General features: G+C 45.7%; 1 protein-coding gene across 2 annotated transcripts in view; it reads left to right on the plus strand.

Moving 5' to 3' along the window:
• The window catches only part of Adcy9 (adenylate cyclase 9), a 134,821-nt gene that overhangs the window by 83,305 nt on the left and 26,731 nt on the right, over window positions 1-24,785 (plus strand). The window contains exons 3-5 of one of the 2 annotated variants that reach the window (XM_028894803.1): window positions 9,888-10,078; window positions 21,229-21,333; window positions 22,351-22,568. In XM_028894803.1, coding sequence (XP_028750636.1) covers window positions 9,888-10,078; window positions 21,229-21,333; window positions 22,351-22,568 — 514 coding nt within the window. Of the gene's footprint in view, window positions 1-9,887; window positions 10,079-21,228; window positions 21,391-22,350; window positions 22,569-24,785 lie in introns of both variants that reach the window. The other variant, XM_028894802.2, reaches the window with a different exon arrangement.

The raw sequence follows: 24,785 nt of genomic DNA on the forward strand, positions 1-24,785 counted from the left end.
ATTCTCCTGAGAAGAGAGAAAATGAAAGGCTGCTTCTGGTGCCACACCAAGGACATGGGAGACCTTGGAGGTGCCCACAGTGAAAAGGGGTGGGGCTAGGCCAGTGGCTGTGATCCCTGCTGATCCGGAGGATGGCAGCTCTAAGGCCTACCTCAACTACAGATGAGTTAGTTCAAAGCCAGCCTGGGCAACTCATTGTCAGAAGAAGTATAGTGAGGGCCAGAGATGTAGCTCGGTCACAGAGCCTGGGTCTAGTCCCTAGAACCCAGACAAGTAAGTGGTTGGGGGTTTGAGTCTGCCATGTGCCCCATAAACAAGGAAATGCCATATGAGAAACTGCTTCAGACACTATCCACGAAACAGAATGCTCATTGAAAGATAGGACAACAGTCCAGAGAGATGGCTCAGTGGGTAAGTGCACTGGCTGCTCTTCCAGAGGACCCGGTTCACTTCCCAGCACCCATAAGGTGGTTCACAACTGTCTATCTCCAGCACCCTCTTCTGGCCTCTGCAGGTACCAGGCACCTTCATGTACACAGATAAACTTGCAGACAGAATATCCAAGAGAGACAGACAGACAGATAGACACACACACACACACACATACACACACACACACAGAGAGAGAGAGAGAGAGAGAGAGAGCGAGCACGAGCGAGCCCTGATGATTTTTAAAGTGGGAAATTTGCAGTAAGCAGTCCCTCTAACTGCAGTGTGATTTGGAAGAACGCCAAAAACTCCAGTAAACATCTACAAAACACCCAGTGATGAAGCCTTGTGTGGCTACTTACACAAAGGGTTAATCAAGTTCTTAAGAATCCTATCTTGGATGAAAAAAATGTGAAACATATACACAATGGAGTACTACTCAGCAGAGAAAAACAATGAAAGCATGAAATTTGCAGGCAAATGGATGGAACTAGAAAAAATCATCCTGAGTGAGGTAACCCAAACCCAGAAAGACAGTCATGGTATGTACTCACTCATAGGTGGATTCTAGATATAAAATAAAGAACAATCAGACTACAACCCATAGAACCATAGAGGCTATATATATAGCATGGAGGTCCCTAGGACGACTGTGGCTTATAATAAATTTCAGTTTTACTCAATTATTGAAAAAAATAGCCAAATGAATGGAAACACATGAACTATGAACCAAAGGTTGAGGGGCCCCCAGCTGGATCAGGCCCTCTGAATAGGTGAGACAGTTGATTGGTTTGATCAGTTTGGGAGGCAACTAGGCAGTGGGACCAAGTCCTGTGCTCATTGCATGAGTTGGCTGTCTGAAACCTGGAGCTTATGCAGGGACACTTGGCTCAGTCTGGGAGGAAGGGACTGGACCTGCCTGGACTGAGTCTACCAGGTTGATCGCAGTCCTCGGGGGAGGACTTGTCCTGGAGGAGGTGGGAATGGGAGGTAGGCTGGGGGTAAGGGGAGGGGGTGGGAGGGGGAGAATAGGGGAACCCATGGCTGATATGTAGAACTGAATGGTATTGTAAAATAAAATATATATAAAGAAGCATTCACCAGGAGTGGTAGCACATGCCTTTTACTCCAGCCCCAGAAGCAGGCAGATCTCTGAGTTCAAGATCAGCCTGGTCTACATAAAAATTTCTAGGAAGCCAGAACTACAAAGTGAGACCTTGTTTAAAAAAAAAAAAAAAAAAAAAAAAAAAAAAAAAAAAAAAAAAAAAAAAAGAAGCCTATCTTTCCCTTTGTATAACCCAAAGCTTACAGAAGACATGGCACCTTTGGTCTGTGGATCTGTGTCCCAGCTGAAGGTGTTCCTCAGAGGCGGGGGGGGGGGGTACAGCAGAACGTGCCCTTGCCCATCAACTCGTGCCTGGGTGAAGAAGAGCCAGCACCCACAGCTCCTGCCTTGGTGTACACGTTGGGAGTGCAGTGAGGCCGTGTGGTGCCCACATGCTGTGGGGGAGCTGCCTTAGCAGCCTGACACTCGGGCTGGGGGTTGGCCCAACCTTTCTGGCTCCACTGCAGACGTGAGAGCTACAAATCGGTGATTCTTGAAGACAGCTTGTGAAGGTCAGGCTTTGTTTTGTGGAGTTTAATCTCTCACAGACTTTTGAATTCTTGCCACATAGAATTTTTAGTTCTTCAAGGCTATTTAGCCCTATTTCTTATTTATATATTTTTTCCATCCTAGCTCTACCACGTTATCTATTTCTAAGTCCCTTTTTAATTTTTGTTTCTTTTACCAGCCACCGCACATGCTTCACTTTGAATCTTTAAGGCATGTTATATTTTTTTCCTGGCTTTGTTCTTCTTGAAATGTTAGCGCTCTCACATCTTGTTAGACTCCACATAGTTTTATTTCTTTTTGTTTTAAAGCATGTTTGGCTTGTTGAGTAGTGATTCTCGAAAGTCTGCAGTCTGTGGTTTTAGTGTACTGAAGAGTGGTATAGCCATCACCACGACTTGATGGACAGGTCCTCACTGCACACAGGAAGCCTCTCCGTTGGCAGCGGCCCTGGGGCAGCTCTGTTCCACAGCCACTGCTGCGCACCGAAGCCATGTTGTCTCAGTGTTCCGCAGCAGTTAGCCTGGTCCTCCATTTTCCCTTCATGCTTGTTTAGCCCATTGTTAAAATTCTCTTCCGAGCATCTTGTCATCCCCTCAGGCGCTCGGCCACACCGGGCTGCCTTGTGTCTCTGTGCAGTTCCCTATTCCAGGGGACATTTCACCGAAATGGAACCGTGTGTTTGTGGCCTTTTGAAACCGGCTCTTTTCACGGAGGAACCTGTGACTTTGTGTCTTTTTCAAGCTAATCTCCTGTTCGTCTTTCTCCGTTATTTACCTGATGCATGTTCTCAGATTCACGTATTCGTTTGCAGTGCTGAGTCTGGAACACAGAGCCTTGAGCACGTGGGGCGAACGTGGCGCGAACATTCTACCGCCGAGTCTCGCCCCTTCTCCAGTTGTAGCTTCGGTCCCTTCTGGAATCTGTTTCCATGTGTCTGTTCCACACTTAAATCCCCTGGAGCAGAACCTGACTCAGACGCCTTTGCCGCCGCCGCCGCCGCCGCTGCCTAGGACTCTTGTCTCCTATCGACACCGTAAATTATTGCTCGTTTCGGTCACTGACACCTTGCACCCGAGCAGGCTCGGCTAGCCCTGTTGTCTGGCTCGTGAAGCCCTACGGTCTCACAGTGTCCATCCTCTTCCCTGGGCCTCTATTTTTCATCTGTTGCCCACTCGCTGTAGAAGCTTTAATGACTTCTGAGCATACAGTCAGCAGGAGCCTCAGGCCCACGGAGTCCTCTTCTTGGAATCGTTACTCACTGTCCCCCACTTCACTGCTGGCCCGCCACTCACCTGTTTAGTCATTCATGCCCTTCCTTAGTTTTCTTGAGACTCCTCAGCAGTCATTTCATGCCCACAGCAGCCCCGTGAAGTGGCATCGTCCCTAGGCTGTAGTATTTCCATTTCAAAGACAGGGCAGTAAGGTCTCCATTTTCACCTGACTCGGTTTCTGCAGCTGGAGCAGTGCCTGCATTCTAGTCCTTTGCCCAGGTCCTGGTGCTCCGTGAGGGTAAGTGAATGAGTAAGTGAACGAGCAAATGAAGGAATGGGCTGGGACCTGCCGCCTGCTGTGGGTGTTCTCAGTGTGCTCTTCCAGAATCGCTGCTCCTGCAGCCTTGGTGAAGACTCCTAGTCTTCACAACCATCGTAGTTGAAGGGTTGATTTTATTGTTTGGACTTATTTAACCTGCGATTTATCGTCACACATTGAGCCCACAAATCAGTTCCCACAGTCACTTGCTGTACATAGGAGTGGAAGAACTTGACCTATATAGAACGTTTTTATTGTTAAAAGATGAAAAAAAACTTAACCAAACTTTTGCTCTTAAGCAGAAACATTAAAAATTTAAGTATTTCATCTAAATCTTTATAGATTTTGGTGATTTGATAGGTTAATGCTTTTAATTCTTGTTTTACTTATTGACCAGTTGAATTTTAACTTAATAAGTAACTTTCATTTTATTGGCCATTTCAAACAGGACAAAGGGAAGAGACATCTTAGGATGTTTATAGCTAGCGCAAGCTGATTGCCTCTCTTGTGTTTATTGTTTTAAATCATTAGTGACGTCATCTTCTAGACGTTTGTTATGTTGTTCTTTTAACCCCGTCATGTCTTAAACACTCTCTCTTGGCTTTTCTTCACTTCTCTTTCTGGTGCACTGGCCATCAAGTCCCTTAGATTCCTGGTGACAGGAATCTTAAACAAGAGCTCCACTGAAGGAAACAGGTCAGAAGATGCTAGAACCCTTCTTCCCTAACTGAACTTTGCCAATTATTCATGCACACAAGTCACTAAAACTGATCATCGGTGTGCAAGACAGAGTTTTGTCCTAAAGGATTGCTGGTACACAGTCATCCCTTGGTACCCTTGGGCAATTGATTTGAGGATTCCCCAGGAACACCAAAATATGAGAATGTTCATGTCCCTTATGTAAAATGTCATATTTTCATATAATCTACATCATTGTCCTATATACTTTATCTCTAGATTACTCATAATACCTAATATAGTGTAAATGCTATGTAAATATTTGATACACAGAATTATCTAATAGATAATAGACAAGGAAATATGTCCTGTAGTGGTTTGAAAGAAAATGACCCCCATAGGGAGTGGTGCTATCAGGAGGTGTGGCCTTGTTGGAGGAAGTGTGTCACTGGGGGTGGGCTTTGAGTCAAATGCTCAGCCCAGGCCCAGTGTCGCTCTCTCTTCCTGCTGATGCAGATAGAGAACTCTCAGCTCCTTCTCCGGCACCATGTCTGCCTACACACTGACATGCTTCCTGCCATGACGATAATGGACTAACCCTCTGAACCTGTAAGCCAGCCCCAATTAAATGTTTTTCTTTATTATAAGAATTGCCATGGTTATGGTGTCTCTTCACAGCAATAGAAACCCTAATTAAGACATGTCTGTATATGTTTAATATGGAAACGATTTTTCTTTTGTTTTTCATGTATACACATGTGATGTGTATGTGCATACGTGTTTGCATGTGTATATATGTTCTCATGTGTGAGCACTTGTATGTGTATGCATGTGAAGGCCTAAAGTTGATATTAGGTGTCTCCCATAGCCTTCCAACTTATTTATTGAGACTGGGTCTTTCAATTGAACCCAGAGCAACCAATCAGCCTGACTAGTTAGTTGGCTTGCTCTGGAGATCCCATCTCTGCCTCCCAAGTGCTGGAATTACAGGTACCTGCCACATCTGCCTCATTTTTACATGATTTTGGCATCTGAACTCCAGTCCTGATGAAGCATTTTATCCACTGAAAAAGGACTTTTGATCCCCAGTGGAATTTGTGGCTGAGGAATCCACAGGAGAAGAGGGCTGACTCTACTGAAGAATACTTGGGGGAGGGACAGATGGCTCAGTGGGTAGGAGTGCTGGCTGTGAAACCATGGGGATTGGAGTTTAGATCCCTAGCACCCCAGCGCTGTGCGCGGTGGGGCCTGAGTGGGTGGGTGGAGGCAGGATGGTTGGGACTTGCTTGCTGCTGCCTTAGAGCTAGGTTCAGTGGTAGAACTTGTCTCAGGAGAAGAGATGGAATGTGATGGAACAGGTGCCAGATCCTCTTCCGGCCTGTGTGTGTGTAGAGTACAGACACACACAGAGAAAATACACAAGGAAAGCTGGGTCTGGAATCCTAGCTTCTTAGGAGGCTGAGGCAAGAGGAGAAAATAGTCAAGGCCAGCCTGGGCTACAAAGTGAGACTGAATCCAGCCCAAGCAACTTAGTAAGACCCTGTGTTCAAATTTGAAAGTTAAAAAAAATGGGAGAGGGTTTTCTAAGGCCCCGTCTCTCCCCAAGGTTCTACAGGCGGTTAATGGTTCCCGGGAGAGGGGAAATAATTTCCTTCTTTTTTATGTAGGCACTGGTAAGTTTCCCAGGCTTCTGTAACTAACTCCTCACCCATGTTCTTGTAAGCAACCCTAATTAAACTCACTGGGCTACCAAAAAATACAACACAATACAAGATAAAGGCAATCAGCAAGAATGGGAGCTGAACTGGAGAGGTTAATGGTGGTGAATATGACCAGAGTACACTCTTTCTTTCTTTCTTTCTTTCTTTCTTTCTTTCTTTCTTTCTTTCTTTCTTTCTTTCTTTCTTTCTTTCTTTCTTTCTTTCTTTCTTTCTTTCTTTCTCTCTTTCTTTCTTTCTCTCTCTCTCTCTCTCTCTCTCTCTCTCTCTCTCTCTTTCTTTCTTTCTTTCTTTCTATCCATCTATCTGTCTATCTATGAAAGTGTCATAATGAAACCCACTGTGTGTGATTAATGTATGCTAATAAAATAAATTTTCAGTATTATAAATGGGAATGGCTCAGTGGTAGAGCATTTGGCTAGCATGCACTGGGTCCAGGTTGCTGTCCCCAGTATGGAAGGGAGGGAGCCATGTGAAGCACCGTATACAAAGTCTTTCACTGTGTGGGAATGCCTTAGGAAACACCTCTCTGCAGCCCTATAAAATGAGGCTGATAAAAGATAGGAGTGTTGGTGAGGTAAAAAATGAATTACCAAGAAAGCTTTCAGGAAATAATACTAATTATTTTCCTGTATATGCACATTTAACAAAGTAAATACTTTGTCTACCTTATCTGGGCCTTTTAGCCCTGGTGAGCTGTTCTAGTCATATCAGAAGCCAGGGTCTGTGAGTGTGGCTACCCACTAAGTCAGTAACACTCGGGCCTAGGACTTCCACTAGGCTCAAGCCATTAACTTTTCTCACAGTGGATCTTACTGGACAACTAAACCTACCTTTCTGTTTCATGCTGGGTTCCTTTAGTGTGGGCAGCAGGATTCTCTTTAAATTGAGCTCTCCATGTTCAAGCATAAATAAAAATATACTTACTTTATCTGCCAGACTCCCTTGTCTAGGATGCCTGTGTAGATTCGGTCTCTGTGAAAGAGCATTATTGTCTCTACAAATTGGTCATGCTGAGCTCTCCAAGGAAGATCGGAGTTAGAGACAGATTTGGAGCAGTTCTGAACCTGCTTTCCTGTGTGGAGGAGCATGCAAGAGGCTCTGAGAATGAGCAGCTCCAACACCTGGTTGGTACTAACAGCTGCTGTTGTCAGGCATACTCTCCGCTGAACCTGTGGACCCTTGGAGTATCACCTCTGCCTCTCAGGGTGATCCTCTTCTAAGCCTCACCCCACAGATGAGAAAACGAGACGAGACGAGACGAGACGAGGAAGTCCTCCAGCTGAGAGGTGATGGAGCCTGAGCCTCACGCTGAGGGCTTCTCCTCCACACCACACCTCACCCTGTGTTGGCTGTCTGTCACTACCAACCTTCCCATCCTTTTTCACTGCCTCTCCTTATTCTTTCTTCTTGCTTCCCTGTGGCATCCATGATGCAGACTGGTGACACCCATGGGTGAGTGCACTGTAGACAGCTGCTCCTCCGGCTACACACACACACACACACACACACACACACACACACACACACACACACACTATACACACACCACACACACACACTACAAACTATACACTATACACACATACACCATACATACTACACACACACACACACACACACACACACACACTACACACTATATACTATACACACATACACCATACATACCACACACACACACACACACACTATACACACCACACACACACACACACTACAAACTATACACTATACACACATACACCATACATACTACACACACACACACACACTACACACTATATACTATACACACATACACCATACATACCACACACACACACACACACACACTATACACACACCACACACACACACTACAAACTATACACTATACACACATACACCATACATACTACACACACACACATACACACACTACACACTATATACTATACACACATATACCATACATACCACACACACACACACACACACTCTATACACACACCACACACACACACTACAAACTATACACTATACACACATACACCATACATACTACACACACACACACACACACACCAAACATGCTACACACACACACACACACTATATATATACTATACACACATACACCATACATAATACACACACACACACACTCTACACACACCACATATACACACTACACACTATATACACATACACCATACATACTACACACATACACACACACTCTACACACACCACACACACTACAAACTATACACACATACACCATACATACCACACACACACACACACACTATATACACACCACACACACACACTACAAACTATACATTATACACACATACACCATACATACTACACACACACACACACACCAAACATGCTACACACACACACTATATACTATACACACATACACCATACATACTACACACACACACACACTCTACACACACCACACACACACTATAAACTATACACTATACACACATACACCATACATACTACACACACCAAACATACTACACACACACACACCACACATACTACACACTATATACACACCATACATACTACACACACACACATATACTACAGACTATACACTATACACACATATGCTACACACACTACATACTATACATTACACATACACTACACAACTACATACTATACATTACACACATACACTACACACACTACATACTATACATTACACATACACTACACAACTACATACTATACATCTCACACACACACACACACACACACACACAAGTCCCAGCCACACTAAGCTCAGCACTGTCTGTTGACTACACCTGCCAAAGGCTCTTTTATTGGAGGAATCCCCGCAGACTAATCTAGAAATACCCATGTCTGGGGATGCCTGGCTGACCTCACTTGGAGGACGTGCTGTTCAGGAGGCTTCTGTCTTAGTCTGATGGTGGTGCCATAACAATACCACAGAATGAATAATTTATAAGAAGAGAAAGTTACTTCACCACCACTTCGTAGCCCTGCCTCTTAATGCCATCATAGTAGCAGACTTTCAGTTTTGGAGAGGACAGTCAAGGTGGCCTCTCTCATACTCCCAGAGCACTCCATATGTCCTTACCCTACATGGTGGCGACACTGTCACACCTGCTTGTCTGTCGTCTGGGCTCTCTCTTCAGGTGATAGTCTACACAGGCCCCAATCACAGCTGACCTGTTGTCTCTCTGCATCCCTCATAGTATACTGTAAACAGGAAATGCTTGATAAGTACCTGGTGAATGAAAAGTGACCTGGTATCTATCCCAAATACCAAGCAACAACCAATCCCAGAGATACATGCACAGAGGCATCTTTTAAGGCTGTGGTAGCAGAGACAGGCTGCTGTTCACAGGGTGCCCAACCTTGGGAACCGGAGGCTGTGCTCAGGCTTGCTCAGCCTTTTCTCTAGTTCAGGTACCACACTGCTCCAGGGAAAGTTGTCTGTACCTTCCTTTGCAGTGCAGGTGGACAGTTTCCTGGATGCAGAGCCCTGCCTGGTGTTGAGATCAGGGATGAATATTTACAGATCAGAGCTAAACCAAGTGGACTGTGGAACCGGCCCCCATCCATTCTGCTTCTTTCACACAGCAGACATAAGATGCCTTCGTGGAAGAACTGCTAACATTTATTTTAGTTCCCAGTGGTAAAACATGTAGTCGGCCATTCTTCAGAGCAAACGTTGTAGAAATAAACGGGGCATCGTGAAGGCAAATGGTTTCTGAGGCTGTCGGGAAAACAGAGGGCGCAGTCACAAACTGTGGCACTCACATTTCCCCATCCTTCCACCTTCCAGGAGCGTGTCCTCCACCCACAGAGAACAAGACCCAGCTGCATTTCAGCCCCCCGTGCTTTCCATCTGTGCTGATTGTGATTTTTATCCACCATAGGTTTGAAGACATACCTGATATCGGGTCAGAGAGCCAAGGAGTCTCACTGCAGCTGTGCAGACGCCCTGCTTTCTGGCTTTGAGGTCATTGACGGCTCACGGGTGTCCTCAGGCCCTAGGGGACAGGGGACAGCATCGCCAGGGAGTGTCAGTGACCTGGCACAGACTGTCAAAACCTTTGATAACCTTAAGGTTAGTTTTTTTTTCTCTCTTTCTCTCTTCTACAACTTTGTAGTAATTCTACAATAAAACACATGAACTAATAAACACCATATGGCAAATGACTCAGGATGCCTTTCAATTTAGTTTTCGTAAGTTAAGAGTTTAGTATAAAGTTAGTTACATTGTGCATTTTTAATATGCTTGCATTTTTAGCATTTTTATAAACCTCCATTTCCTCTCTGTTTTGCATAAAAATATTTCTCATTTGAGTTTTTTTTTTTTCCCTTCGATCTGTGGTGTCTTTGGGGTCCTCTCAAAGATAATGATAATGTCAGTAAAGGTAATTTTCCTTACATCATGCTTTGAGAGCTGGAATCTATTTTACTTTGGAGACCACCTTAAATACTTTCCTGTCTCTTGAAATCCATAATTTTGTGATTATCTACCTTCCTTCCTTCCCTCCTTCCCTCCTTCCCTCCCTCCCTCCCTCCCCCCCCCTCTTTTTTATTTGTTTTTGTTTTTGTTTTTTAAAACAGGGTTTCTCTGTGTAGTCCTAGCTGTCCTGGAACTCACTCTGTAGACCAGGCTGGCCTTGAACTCACAGAGATCCGCCTGCTTCTGCCTCCTGGGTGCTGGGATTAAAGTCGTGTGCCACTGCCCAGCAATTTTGTGATTATCTTAAATTGTGTTGTTATTGATGAATCTTGCAATGTTGTTCTCTGTAAAAAGAGCACTGCTGAGAACATTTTGGTGTTCTGTTACTGGAGCAGAGATCTCCTGTGGTAGTCTAGAAGTGCCTATTTCTGGACTACCATGTCAGAATAAACTACTGAGGAATTAACACACTCAGCCTTGGGCATAAGCAGTTTTTCTCCTTGTGAGCTATTTTTCCCTTAGCAAATTGGATTTAATTTCCCTACTGGTTCCCTCTGTTTATGTTTTTAGTTTTATTTTATTCATTCTCTCTGTCTCTCTGTGTGTGTCTCTCTGTGTATATGTGTATTTTCATGCATGCATGTTTCTGTTGCCGTGTGTGTGTGTGTGTGTGTGTGTGTGTGTGTGCGCGCGTGCGCGCGCATGCATGAAAGCCAGAGGTCAACAACTTCTGCTGTTGTCCCCAAGAACCATCTGCTCCCCACTTTAAAAACAGGCTTCTTTCTCACTGGGACCTGTGGCTCACCAGTTAAAGCAGTCTGACAGACCAGTGTCCTATCCCTGCCTCCTCGGCACTGGGAGTGAACGTGCGTGTCACCGGACCCACTTCTTAGAGGTGCTGGCATCACACTCAGGTCCTCGTGTTTACATAGCAAGCATTTTACTGATGGGGTTTCCTCAGCCCTTCTACTTATTTTCACATTTAAATATCTGCTGTTTCCATTTTTAAAAGAGAGCGAGACACTTCTAACAGTTCTTTGCTGTTTTGAGCATTCAGATAATGAAACAGTGGGACGGTATGGTAACAGCTGTCTAGTATGACTTACCTACAACCATTAGCAGATGTGAAAGCTAGCTGCATGTCTATCAGTTTAAGAGTTTGTAGAGGCTGGGTAGAGTGACTTATTCTCTAATTTCATCACTCAGGAGGCTGAAGCAGAGGATTACTGTGAGTTTGAGACCAGCCTGACCTAAAGAGCAAGACCCTGTCTTGAAAACAAAAATAAAACTGGCTTGATAATGTGGCTGGAATATCCAAGCACCCATCATCTGATTACTTGTGGTCATTGCTGTGTCCACATTTATTGAAAGTACTCATTTGTCATTGTAGTCATGTGCTTTATTAGTTTAATGAAACTTCTTTACAGTTCTAACAGTTTGGACCAAATAATCCTGGGTGTTGGGTTGGGCTGCATGTTGCCAGACGGTCAGTACCATCTCTGACCTTTGCCTACTAATACTTCTGCCAGATATACCACTTCCCCAGTTATGCTAACCTGAAATTTCCCCAATGTTGCCCAGTGTCACCTGGGAGAAAGGGGAAGAACACTGAGCTACTAGCCTGGGTGACAGCCTAGGACAGTAGTGGGCCCTGTATATGCAGGACAGTCAGCATATCTGACTTGGCCTGAACTGCCTGCACAGACATAGGGACAGGCACTTCAGCAGCAGCAGAAGGGACTCCCACGCTACCAACCGACTTAACACAGGTAAGGAAGGATAAAAAATGTGGCTTTCCAAAAGTGTTCTTCTTACATACAGGAAAGTGGTCTCCCCCGGGCCTCCAACTGAACCTTATTTAAGTAGAAAAATAGAGCTCAAAACTCAAACTTAATGACTTGTGTTCATCTGCCTGTTGGGCATGCGTGGCTGAGTTCCCCATGACACACTGGCAGCTCGAGCATCAGGGATTCCATGCCTTAAGACAGATTTCTTTCATATTAAAAGACCATTTTCTTCTAGTTGTAAAGATTTGTTTTGATCTGAAGGGCAAAAACTCCTTAGCATATTCTATTACCGTGTACACATTTCCAAACAACATGAATTCTTGCAAATGGAATAAGGATCTATCAAGTTGACTGAACCGCCAAGACACTTGTGAAAAGGGGGAAAAGAAGATCTTTGTGTCCCTTTCAGGAGGGAAAGATAGTTCATGAAGTGTAATTTTTGGGTTCTGGATGGATAGTTTGGGCACATGGTCAGGATTTTTTGGACTAGAGATGTCCCAGAACATTGGGATCATTTGGATTCCACATTTGGGGCACACAGAACCTGAAAAGATAAAGGGAAGGCCACCTGATGGAAGAGTTACTTCCAGGAGCCCTTCTACAGTCCCATCTCCCCAGCAGCAGAAGCCAGCAGACGTCCAGTCCTGAGCACCCAGGAGCGCTGGGTAGCTGCCTCTGATTCTGCACGTAGAGGCAGAGCACCAAGTCTGTATCCGAGGCAGTGAAGATGACCACCAGCCCTGGAAGGTCCTCCTCAAGTAGAGTTTGCAAAATACCAGTGGTCTGCTCTGCATCCTTGTGTCAGTTTCTGCAGTGCACCTCAGTGCCTTGGACGGTGACATTGCTTCGTGACCTCGGTGACACTGTCTGCCTAACACGGGCTTCTCCATTGACTGGAACCCTCGCAGCATCTGTTTACTTCCCCTCAGCAAGCTGCTGTTTCTATGTCAGTAGTTACTTCATCGAGGAAAGGAAACTCCTTGTGGATTTGTGATCCTGTGCCCTGAGGAAGCCTACCATAAGGTGGTGTCACTCAAAACGTGTTCCCTTGTGCAGTAATTCTCAGGATGAACACAGGTGTGAGATGCAAAAGGAACTCTGGTCTGGTTGACTTGTGAAATTCTGAGTCAGACAACCCAGACAGGGTCCCTCTGACCTCAAAGAGCTGCATTAGTGGCCATTGCTCCCTGCCCCAAGAACTGAGAAATCAGAGAGGTGTTTGGGAGGCAGTCCTGCTGTATAACCCAAACCAGCCTCAAATCCTCCTGCCTCAGCCTCCCAAATGCTGAGAGGAAAGGCATGTGACCGTACATTTGACCCTGTTTCCCACAACTATAAGTCAGAAAATATTTTTTAAAGAAAAATTGAAGCCCATGAGCTGGCTCACCAGGTAAAGATGCCTGCCACCAAATCTGACAAACTAAGTTCCGTCCCCAGGCCCTCGTGGTGGAAAGAGAAAACTGACTCCCACAAGTTACCCTGATTTCCACATGCATACCACAACATGCATACAACATAAATAAACAAAAATGGAATAAGGAAATCATGTATAATAGTTGAAGTAGAAAGATATACTTAATATCCTTTAATGAAGTTATCAGCCATGCAGTGCCATTTGTAAGTGAAATTTCCCCAAATAATAAATATTATTTGCACAACATAGTAACCCTCTTCTTTCCTACAGACTACTGAAACTAATCTATATGGATTTTTTCTCTTTCTTTTTCTTTCTTTTTAAGATAGGGTCTCATGCAGCCCAGGCTGGCCCAGAACCCCGGATCTCTCTGCTTGTGCTTCTGGGATTATAAGCCTGGACTTCCAGGCTCAGCTAAAGCTAATCTATCCTTCACTTGGATTTTTTTTTTTTTTAACCAACCTTAGTTTTTAAGTCCGAAAGTCCTGTAGGGCTGAGGAACTAAATGAAAAGTTCAGTAATTTGGTGTTCTTTGATTTTATATAAGGTGGCTTTGAGCTCTCGTGTGTGAGTTTCCAGTTGTTTGTTCACAGTTTTGCCTCCAGTGTTCGTGTACGGCTTCCTGTTCTCAGGTTGGTGGAGCCTTTCTTCTCTGTGGCAAGTGCTGCTTTTTGCTTTCCTCCAAGGATTCGTTTCTGTTTACCTCTTAATATTTTCTCGGCAGAAATCATAGGCTTTGAAAATGCTCCTACTCATACCTAGTCCATTTTTTTAAGTGACAAAGTCCTCACCATAGATGACATAGTTAGCCTGATGTCTTCTTCCCAACACGGAGCACCCAGTGTGTGGTGGTTAGGTCAGGTGGTTTTCTTTTCGTGTTTTGCTTGGGCTCATAGCTCCTCCGTGGCTTTCTAACTGACTCTGTGTTGGTGGGCCTCTTCTCTTCTCCCCTTGGCTTCCTCTTGTGTAAAATGGAACTTGTTGTCCATGTGTCATGGGTGTTTCTGAGGAGGAAAAGCTTGAGATACAAAGAGCTTGGAGAACTCAGTGATATTTGTTGTCCAGAGTCATGCTTGCCAGCCAGCCATGTCCAACATGGCAGTCAAGTGAGGATGCTTCTTCTAGTGCCAGGACACATTGCTAACTAATCAGTAATGTGGTATTTTATTTGTACTGAAATGTGATTTTATTTGTATGTTAATAAATAAAGTTGCTTGGGGGTCAGAGCTATTAGAGCCATAGCAAGAGCGTGGCGGTGGTGGTGCACGCCTTTAATCTCAATACCATAGAAGACCTGGAAGTCTCTACAGACAGGCAGTGACAAGGCGGTCATGTGTTTGGGTTTACAACCAATGAGAAGTCAGAACAGAAAGACTATATAAAGACAAACACACAGGAAGTAGCTCTCTTTCGGAGAGGTCTCTCAGCTTAAGAGGCTAGCTGCAGGGTAAGGCTCTTAGCTCTGATCTCTTGGCTTTCTTCTTTGCATTGGCTCTGTGTTTCTTATTTAATAAGATGGTTGGATACATCTACACTCACGGATGTTTCTATCCCCCAAAGAGGCTTCCCTGTTCCCTCCTGTGGCCGTTATGAAAAGGGACAGGTGTTGACTTCAAAATGATTTATCTTGCAATAGGCAATAGCCTGGAATAAAAACAAACAAAAAAACAGCGTTATAACTACGTGTCACTACATTATAACTCTGTGTCATGTGTTCTGACCAGAATTAGGGTGTATACATTGAAACATATCAGAAACAAATGAAAACGTGTCCATGTGTGTTAGAGGAATATGGTTTTCCCTTCAAAGCTCATGTCCACCAGGGGGGAGGGGAAAGGTGAAGTGTGCTCTCGGTGAGTTTCCAAGGATTCTCAGGTTACCCAGGCAACAGCCAGCAAACTCCTTCGCCATAGGTGTGCTGTTTCGGGGATTGTAGCATTCCCTTTATTGTGTGTGTACCAATAGAGCCGCTCAGGAGAACCAAGACAGCGGTGACAGCAGCGTGGGTCATTTCAGGTGATCGATCGGGAGCCAGCAGGTCAAAGTCCTGGGATTATTCACAGGCCCTCTTTGTAACAGGAAAGGCAGCCAGAGTCAAACCCCATGGTGATCAGGGGCCAGGAACTCTTGAGTCAGACCTCCCTGTCCACAAACTGTCTTCAGAAGGCTTATATCTTTTTCTTTGTGTGAGAGCTTGTGTGTGTGTGTGGTGTATACATGTGTATACATATGTATACAAATGTGTGTTCTTGTGTGTGCATGCGTGACAGCCAGGGCAGGATATTGGTTGTCCTGCTCTATCGCTTTCCATCTCATTCCCTTGAGACCTTGAGGGTCTCTCAGTTGTACCTGGTGCACAATGTTTGTTTTTGGCTAGGCTGTCTGTCCAGTAGTCCCCAGCAATCCTCCAGTCTCTGTCTCTGCTCTAGCACCAGGATTACAGGCTTCTGTTCACTCTTAGCTTTTTTACTCTAGATACTTGGGTCAGGGTAGAAGTACTCATGCTTGTGCAGCAAGTGTTCTTGGTACTTCTCAGCACCAGAAGGTTCTGTGTGGTCAAGAGGATTTCCTGAGCTCGTCCATGGCAAGACTGCAGACCTGACTGCCTCTCTGTGTCTTTAGCACACAAACACTTCTAACTCATAGCTGTTGTCATTTCGACAGTGAATACTCTCTAACATGCCCACCAGCCTTGCCCACAGTGAGCCCTGCCTCCCCAGGTGTGTAGGAAAGTCTCTTGTCTGGGTTGGTGGGGGGTTCTTGGCAATGATGGAGATGCCAGCAGCTACAGGGCAGAGATTGACATTTTGGTGAGTGGGGAAAGTTCCACAGGTGTGTCAGCGCTCAGCAAAAGCTGGGTTATGAGATGATTCAGTTCAGATTGAAATTAGGTGGAGAAGCAGTGAAAGGGAACTTGCCGTGGGGTGTAGAGAAGGAAGGAGACTCTCCATTGTGTAGTTGATGCCTCGGGCTACAAAGGAGCCTCCAGACTGAACAGGGTGTTGAGACAGGAGAATATCTCTCCCAGGGAGGGTGGGTTTTTCTGAAATTTTTAAATTTTCATTTGTTCTAAACTTTTTTGGATTTGTTTTTGTTTTTGTTTTTGCTTTTTTCAGGATAGGGTTTCTCTGTTTAATAGTCCTGGCTGTCCTGGAACTCACTCTGTAGACCAGGCTGGCCTCAAACTCAGCGATTCACCTGCCTCTGCCTCCGGAGTGCTGGGATTAAAGGTGTGCGCCACCACTCTTGGCTTTTGTCCTAAAACTTTTAATTAAGAAAATCTCCCCAAAAGAAAGTGGCTGAGACAGAAGGAGATTGTCAAAGAGCACCGTTTTCAGAGTTCACTGAAACGACCTGCTGCAGGCCTGGGTCCCTCTGGAACCACCCGGCTAAGAAGTCCCTGAGACGGCAGCTGCCCGTTACCACTGTGTCCCCCAGAGCAGACATCACCAATCCATCTGTTCCCTCCATAGAGCCAAAATGTGCTCTTAAAACTCTTCTAACTGAAGGGTTTGTGAAGTCAGTACCTCAGGGGTAGAGCTGGCATACAAAATGAAACTGCTTTGAAGCTGTGTGTGGTAGCACATCTATAATCCCAACACTCAGGATGTAGAAGCAGGATGATTACAACTTCAGAGACAACCTGAACTTGACTGTGTGATGAGTTTAAGGACACCCAGGGCTACACAGTGAGACCATGTATTAAAAAAATACTTATTTTACTTTAATTGTGTGTGTGTGTGTGTGTCTGTCTGTCTGTCTGTCTGTCTGTGTCTGTGTATCTATGTTGGTATATGCTCACATTTGTATGGGTGTCCCATGGAGGCCAGAAGAGGGTGTCAGATCCCTTGGAACTGGAGTTACAGGTGTTTGTGAGCCTCCTGACATTAGTGTTGGGATCTGTACTCTGATCTTCATGATTGAGTAGCAAGTGCTCTTAACCACTGAGCCATCTCTGCAGCCCTGAGACCATGTCTTAAAAAAAAAAAAAAAGCTACTCTTGAAATATTCTGACATACTTTATATGTGCGTCCTCTGTTTGCCCTTATAGTAATATATTTTAGGTAGACATAACTCCATTTTGTGAAGGAGGCTTGGCCTCCACCTATTAGGTGGTAGAACCAGGACCACTGTTTCAGGGTGGTGGCGATGTCAATGGCTTTAACCACTGAACCGTGTGGTTCTTCTCCAGTCTTAATGTTTGAAAGTTGTCAGACAATAGCTGTTTACTGTTTCACCCTCCCGTTTTCAAGATCTTTGGAGCCTAGAGGTTTGACTCAAAGTAATGCCCTTCAAACCGTAAGGTCAACCTGACCCCACTAACTAAGCTGTGGCCTTCCCTTCCTTAGTCAACTAGGGCTAGTGAAATGTTCAGTGCGCCCCCTGGAGGAGCAAGCCAACCACTGCACGAGTACAATGCAGGGTCTCACCCCCCCCCCCCCAGAACTAGGTGTATCTCTTGGGCCCTTTTCTTCATTCCTCCATTGAGGGCTCAGAGGGTCACTTGTGCTGGATATTGGATAATGTGTGTGTGTGTGCGTGCGTGCGTGCGTGAGCATGTGTGTAGACTAGAGAGGTATCTCCTTCAGTCACTCCCCATCTTAGTGACAGTCAGTCTCACTGAACCTGGAGCTCCCGGATTCATCTAAATCAGCTAGCCAGCAAAGACGAGGGATCGCCAGGCGGTGGTGGCACACGCTTTTAAGAATATAAGGTGACTTTACCTGTGAGCTAGTATATTTGTTCAGATATGCTAATTAATGCACCATAGCTGCTTTTGGCACATGTACTTTCACTTTCAGATGAATATGGATGTTTGTTCTCCATTATGTCAGATTCCCAAGCTACGCAACTCCTTAGGATCTTTATGCTTTTATTTCATGCAGCAGTGATCAGTGACCTCAGTTTGGATGTGAACTTGGGTCATACTCTTGCTCTTAGGCTATGAAGTATTATGTATTTTTAATTTCCCAGTAATACCTAGTCTTCATAATTGATCCCAGTGTTTAATAGTTCTCACTGAGAAGAAATCATCTTCATTGGCAAAGAGCCATTGCTGTCCCGGTGACAGTGCCTAGGTCGCTGTGTCACGTTAACAATAGTAGTAACTCTTCAGGACATAGTGAATTTTGGGAACTGTGCTAGGCTGTACAGATTTAATCCTTTAAAGTGGCAGGCGATGGTGGCGCACGCCTTTAATCCCTGCACTCGGGAGGCAGAGGTAGGTGGATCTCTGTGAGTTCGAGGCCAGCCTGGGCTACAGAGAGAGATCCAGGACAGCCAAAGCCACACAGAGAAACCTGTCTTGAAAGAAAAAAAAGTCTCTCCAAGAAAAGTTTCACCTTTGTCTTTAGTGAGGAGTCACCAGGGTAGTGAGTAATTGAGCTGAGGCCCGAAGCTCCTGGATATGGGAATGACAGACTTCCCCCTCCTCCCCTGCCTGTACTGAGTCTAACCTTTGTTTTCCTTGGAGTTTCTGGATCTGCAAACACATGTCCCTAGTTTTCAGCCAAACTTAGGCTGTATCTGCCCATCACGGAGAGCTGGTAAACCACAGCTTTGCAACTGTTCAAGAACAGCTGGTGGTCAGTTTGCTCACTAGTTATCACTTTAAGTTGTGATTCATATAACACAAAGCCAACCTTTTAATCACGTACAGTTCAGTTTACAGGATATTTTCAAGGTAGGATGGCCATCGCCATGTTATTTCAGAACATCTTCATTACTCCTTTAAAAAAAAAAAAAAGCCTGTCTTACTCCAGTTAACTGATGTAACAAAATCCATCCACTGATGACATGCACAATAGGAATTTGTCTGTGTGCTGGAGAGATGGCTCAGTGGTTAAGTTCTTTCTCCATGTGGTTTTGGTGCCTGTCCTGGAACTCACTCTAGACCAGGCTGGCCTCGAACTCACAGAGATCCGCCTGCCTCTGCCTCCCAAGTGCTGGGATTAAAGGAGTTCTTACAGAGGACCTGGGTTTAATTCCTAGATCCCAAGTTGGGCAGATCACAACTGGCTTCCTCAAACACCTGCTCACATGTGCACGTACCCACACACAAACACATATAAGCATAATTAAAAATAAATATAAAAAAAATTTTAAAGTTGTCATTCACTGTTCTGGAAATCAATTCATTTGATGTCCAGTGAGGACACAATCCTGGTTCATAGATACATGTATGGCCCCTTCTCACAGACCGGGAGAGAATGACCAGGAATTAATTGATTCTTTTGATGAAGGCGGAGTATGGGTCCCATTACTTAATCGCCGACCACAGGCCCTGCCTCCTATTGTCACCACTGTAGGAATTCTGCTGAGAGGCGCACACAAACATTCAGCATAGCCAATGGTTGTTAGTAGTCGCTGCTTTTCCTTCGCTCCTAACGCCGTCAGTCGGCTTTCTTTCTCCAGAACTACCTTTCCTGGGCATTCACGACTTCTCAGATGGAGTCACATGGTGTAGCTCACCTGACCCCCAGCATCTGATCTGTATTGCTGTTGTTTGCTGGTGGGCTGGCCTAAAACGCTTTATGTAGTTGTATAGACTGGGCCGGCTTTGAATTTGTGACAGTCCTCCTGTCTCTGCCGCCCACGTTCTGGGATTACAGGTGTTCACCACCATGCCTGGCCTTTTTTTTTCAATAAGCGTGATGGAAGGCACCCAGGTATAGAGTCCTACAACACACTTCAGAAGCTTCAGAGGTAGCCTGGGGCCAGACTCAGAGGAATGGCAGCAAATGCGGAACTCATGGCCACTTGGGAAACAAATGAAGGACGGTTGAGTGCTCAGCCCAGACAAGACATTGTAACACCCGTCGTAAACCTCAGGGGACATCGTGGAAGATGAGGCAGAAGGAATCTGGGAGCTGAAAGATGAGGAGGGGGCTGCAACACGTCCTTTTCTAGGACACAGCTGTTGCAGCCATGGACTCTCTGCAGCTCAGTGCCTGGCTCTGGACAGGCACGGTACTGGCCTTGTCAGCGGTCGGTAAGGACGGGGCGGGGCTCACGGGTCTCTGTCCCTCTGTCCCAGCTGATCTTACTGGCTTACTGACAGATTCTGGAAGAGGGCGAGTCGTTGTCTGGCTACTGATAAGCCCACCGTTCCAAACCCATGGTCACCCATGGTCACACAGATGGTTCCAGATAAACTCAGTGGGTCACAACACAAAGCAAAAAGGCAGGAACACAGGGGTGGGGGGGGGGGATTGTAGGAAGGAGGAGGGGGAACTAACGAGGGGGAGGGAGATGAGAAAGAGTGAGGCTGAGAGTAATCAGGGTGTAAGGGTTTGTGTGTGTGAAAGCAGGTGTCAGGACTTTGGCTTGTTATGGCTGAGTGACGTCCCCTTGTACGAATGATCCGTCAAAGTCATTGGGCCTTTGCGGTTCCTTTGGCTGTGCGGCCCTGAGTTCTGTGTAGGTTTTTGTTTTCCTTTTCATCCTGCCAGTTCGTTCTCAGGTCTTCCTGAATCCATGTGGCTCCCACTCGCTTCCATCAATTCTGTGTGAGTCCAGGCTGTAACGACACCCCTGGAGTGTCTGAACCCTGTGTCATGGAGGTATTTTGTAAATCTGTTGCTCTGGCCTGTGTTTCCTCTCAGACTTGCCCTTCATGTGGAATCACATTTGCTCCCAAATCTGAAGCTGGTGCAGAAGGAGGAGCTGTGCAAAATGGCTGTCAAGACGAGCCTCCGGCCGGCACCAAGGTAACAAGCTCATGGCTGTTGTTCCTGTCACTGCCTCTCCTGGCGCATCCACCTAAGGTGACATTCCTGTCTCGTCAACTTCTTAGTTCTGAGAATAGCTCCTCTTAGGTAATAGCATTCCGCACCTTCTAGGTGTGGGTCTGACTAGACCGATAGATAAAATGATGGAGGGGCTGGGGGCACAGCTCAGTAGGGAGGGTGGAGGATGTGTTTTGCATGCGCAAGGCCCTAGATTTGATCCCCAGCACTGAAGAACAATCAAACAACAACCAAAACAGGCTGGCCAGTTAGAGCCAACCCATGGAAAGTAGAACCAGATGAGATTCCTAGGGGCAGCCGGTTCAAAAGGCTTGGGTTACAGGGCTGTGGGCTGGGCTTTATTCAGTAGAATGCAGAGGTGCCGAGGGGACAAAACACCTCCTCAGGAAAGAGATGCACCCTAGGAAGAGGCTCCTGGGGCAGAGCTAACAGTCTGGAGGCTCCTGGAGCCAAGGCTTTGAGACCAGGGCAGGACTGGAGTGGAAGGCAGAGTGAAGCCTAAACAAAGAGCTTCAGGAAGGCTTTGGAAACTGCCTCCTTGGGAGACCCCTCTGCGTTCTACATCTGCCAGTATCTGCAAGGGACTCAGATGGGGCATTTCTCATAGCCAGAGTCTCCCCAAACTAAGTCCTGTTCATCCTTCATCCAGAAGCCTGGGCATTTCCTTCCCCGGCACCTTCCTTGAACCTCCTCAGGGAACCCATTGACCTTCCCTGTAGCCCTCTTCTCCGTTAAACTTGTCTTCACGTTGTGGATGTTCTAAGACCTCTTTTATCTGACTGCCGAGCACCCAGACATGGCCTGTCCCAAAGCAGGGCCTCAGGAGAAGCGGGGTTAGGGGAGAAGTGGAATGTTGGGTGGGAATAAATTCACAGTCCTGGGTATGGAGGCTCCAGCATGCTGGGGACTGGGTAAGAACCAGCGTGTGCTCCTGGCGACCCCTTCACTCTCCCCGCTCCTTCCTCTGTCTTGAGGCAGGCTTCTGGAGGACCCAACTCCAAAACCCAGAACGGACTCCTGAGCCCTCCTCCAGAGGAGAAGCTCACCAACAGCCAGACCTCCCTGTGTGAGATCCTGCAGGAGAAGGGACGGTGGGCAGGTGTGAGCTTGGACCAGTCAGCCCTCCTCCCGCTGAGGTTCAAGAACATCCGTGAGAAAACTGATGCCCACTTTGTAGATGTCATCAAAGAAGACAGGTAAGACCCCACAGCCTGTGATGGTGGCAGTCTGGAGGAGTTGTGAGTGGTGGCGGTCTGGAGGAGTTGTGTCCTTTCTCTGAGTTGCCTCATCCATGTGTTTGCCCTCTGTTGTCATTATATTACTTTATTTTTATTCTGAAGTAATTTGAAACTTGAAATTCACTATATACCCTGCCTGATCCACCAACTTGTAGCATTTTATTTATTTTCTTTATTATTATTCTATTTCTTTAGTGTGTGTGCCCCTGTATGCAAGTATAATACACATTGGAGGTCAGTTCAAGGTCCAAATGCAGGTTGTCAGGCTTGGTAGCAGATAGATCCCTTTACCTGCCCAGCTGTCTCACCTCCCCTGGTTTTTTAATTAATTGTTTTGAGTGACGTAGAAAGAAATGTGTTTTGTGATATTTTTGTCATTATACTTTGTTCGTATTTACCCTCCCCCAACCTTTTGGGGAATAGTGGTTAACTCAGGGTCTCACTGTGTGGCCCTGGTTGGCCTTGACCTTGTAGCAGTCCTTCTGCTGTGGCAGACACGTGTGCCGCCACACCGTCTGTATTTATTTTATCATTCATCTTTTCTCTCCCTCCCACTGTTCCCTCTCCCTTCCTTTCCTCTTTTTATGTTTTTGTTTTAACCATTTGACAAGTCTGTTGGATACAGTTTGGTCATTGCCTCTTCATAAGGCAGTTCCTAAAAATAAGGATGTTGTTTTACACTCATCAAATGTAAGAAGTTTAGGGATAGTCTCTCTAGCCTTAAATCCATATTGCAGGTTGTCAAACGATCTGTCACATCTTTGGTGGCACTTTCTCCCTCTAGCCCAGGATCTCATCCAGGCTCACATGTTGCATCTTTTACTGGTCAATCCTCTAGAGTCTTTTTACATCTGAGACAGTCCCTTGGCTGTCTTTCTTAGTCTTCCGTGATGTTAACATTTGAAAAACTGCTGGGTAGTGGTGGCGCACACCTTTAATCCCAGCACTCAGGAGGCAGAGGCAGGCAGATCTTTGTGAGTTCAAGGCCAGCCTGGACTACAGAGCGAGATCCAGGAAAGGCGCAAAGCTACACAGAGAAACCCTGTCTTGGAAAAAAAAAGAAAAGAAAAGAAAAACTTACAGGCTGACCCTTTTACAGAAAGACTTGGATGTTGAATTTTGTGAATTTTCCTACCAGCCTGCTGGAAACATTCTGCGCCTCTGGCCAGGCCTAATGGGGTGATGTTGGTCACGTCCTTCTCCCCATGTCATGTCCAGAGGGTGTGACGCCCATTGGCCCTTAACATGTGATAGGCATCTGGACTGGGTGAGCCATCACCAGTTTCTCCAAACTATTATTATTTTCTCATTAAGACTAATAGGCAATCGTGGGAAGATCTCAGAATTATCCCACTTCTTGTCAGACTTCCTTGGGTTAACATCTGTGACGAGTCTTGCCTGAAGCCATCCTGGCTATGGTTGTTCAAGTGGTGAGTTCCATCTGCAGCATGCTGCCCTTGGTGTTCAGGAGCCACTCTAAAGAGATCCCCTCCCTGTTCCTACTTTATCCGCCATCATTAACCTGAACTCATGCACCCCTGTTCTGTCCCAGCTTTGTGCTTACCACACTCAAAAGCTTGAATCTAGCCAGTGACCCCCTTCAAACTGGTGAGTGGGTCCTTTTGACATGGCCCCTCATTTATTTGACATGGTCTCTTTAACACAACAGGATGGTCCAAGCTCACTTCATACCTTCCCTGCCCTAGCTCAGGAATGAGCCTTTTCTCCAAGGTTTCCTGGCTCCTTTTCATGATGAATGGTTTTGGGATATTTTATTAATACTTGATTTAATGCTATGGTCTGAGCACATGCTCTTTGTGATTTCAGTCCTTTCACATAAATTGAGGCTTGTTTTTGTGTTCTCATATATGGCTTGCTGTGGTGAAGATATATGCACTTGAAAAGAATATATATTCTGGGTGTGATCAATTCTTAACTATTTTGCATTTTGCAGAATGCTCTGATTTGTAAGCATCAATTAGGTCCAGATGGTTGACAGTACTGCTCTGATTATCTGTTCACTTGTTTTCTGTTGTTCTATCCATTATTGAGAAAAGAACATTAGACTCTCCAGTGGTGCTCTGGGAGTTTAGTGGTAGCTAGACACCCAGACCATAGTTTAGTTGTAGCTCCAGGAGTTACAGATTCATACCTGTTCTGGTTTCCATTCTGACT

This window comes from Peromyscus leucopus, chromosome 8b (assembly GCF_004664715.2).
Source record: "Peromyscus leucopus breed LL Stock chromosome 8b, UCI_PerLeu_2.1, whole genome shotgun sequence".
NCBI classification, from domain to species: Eukaryota; Metazoa; Chordata; class Mammalia; order Rodentia; family Cricetidae; genus Peromyscus; species Peromyscus leucopus.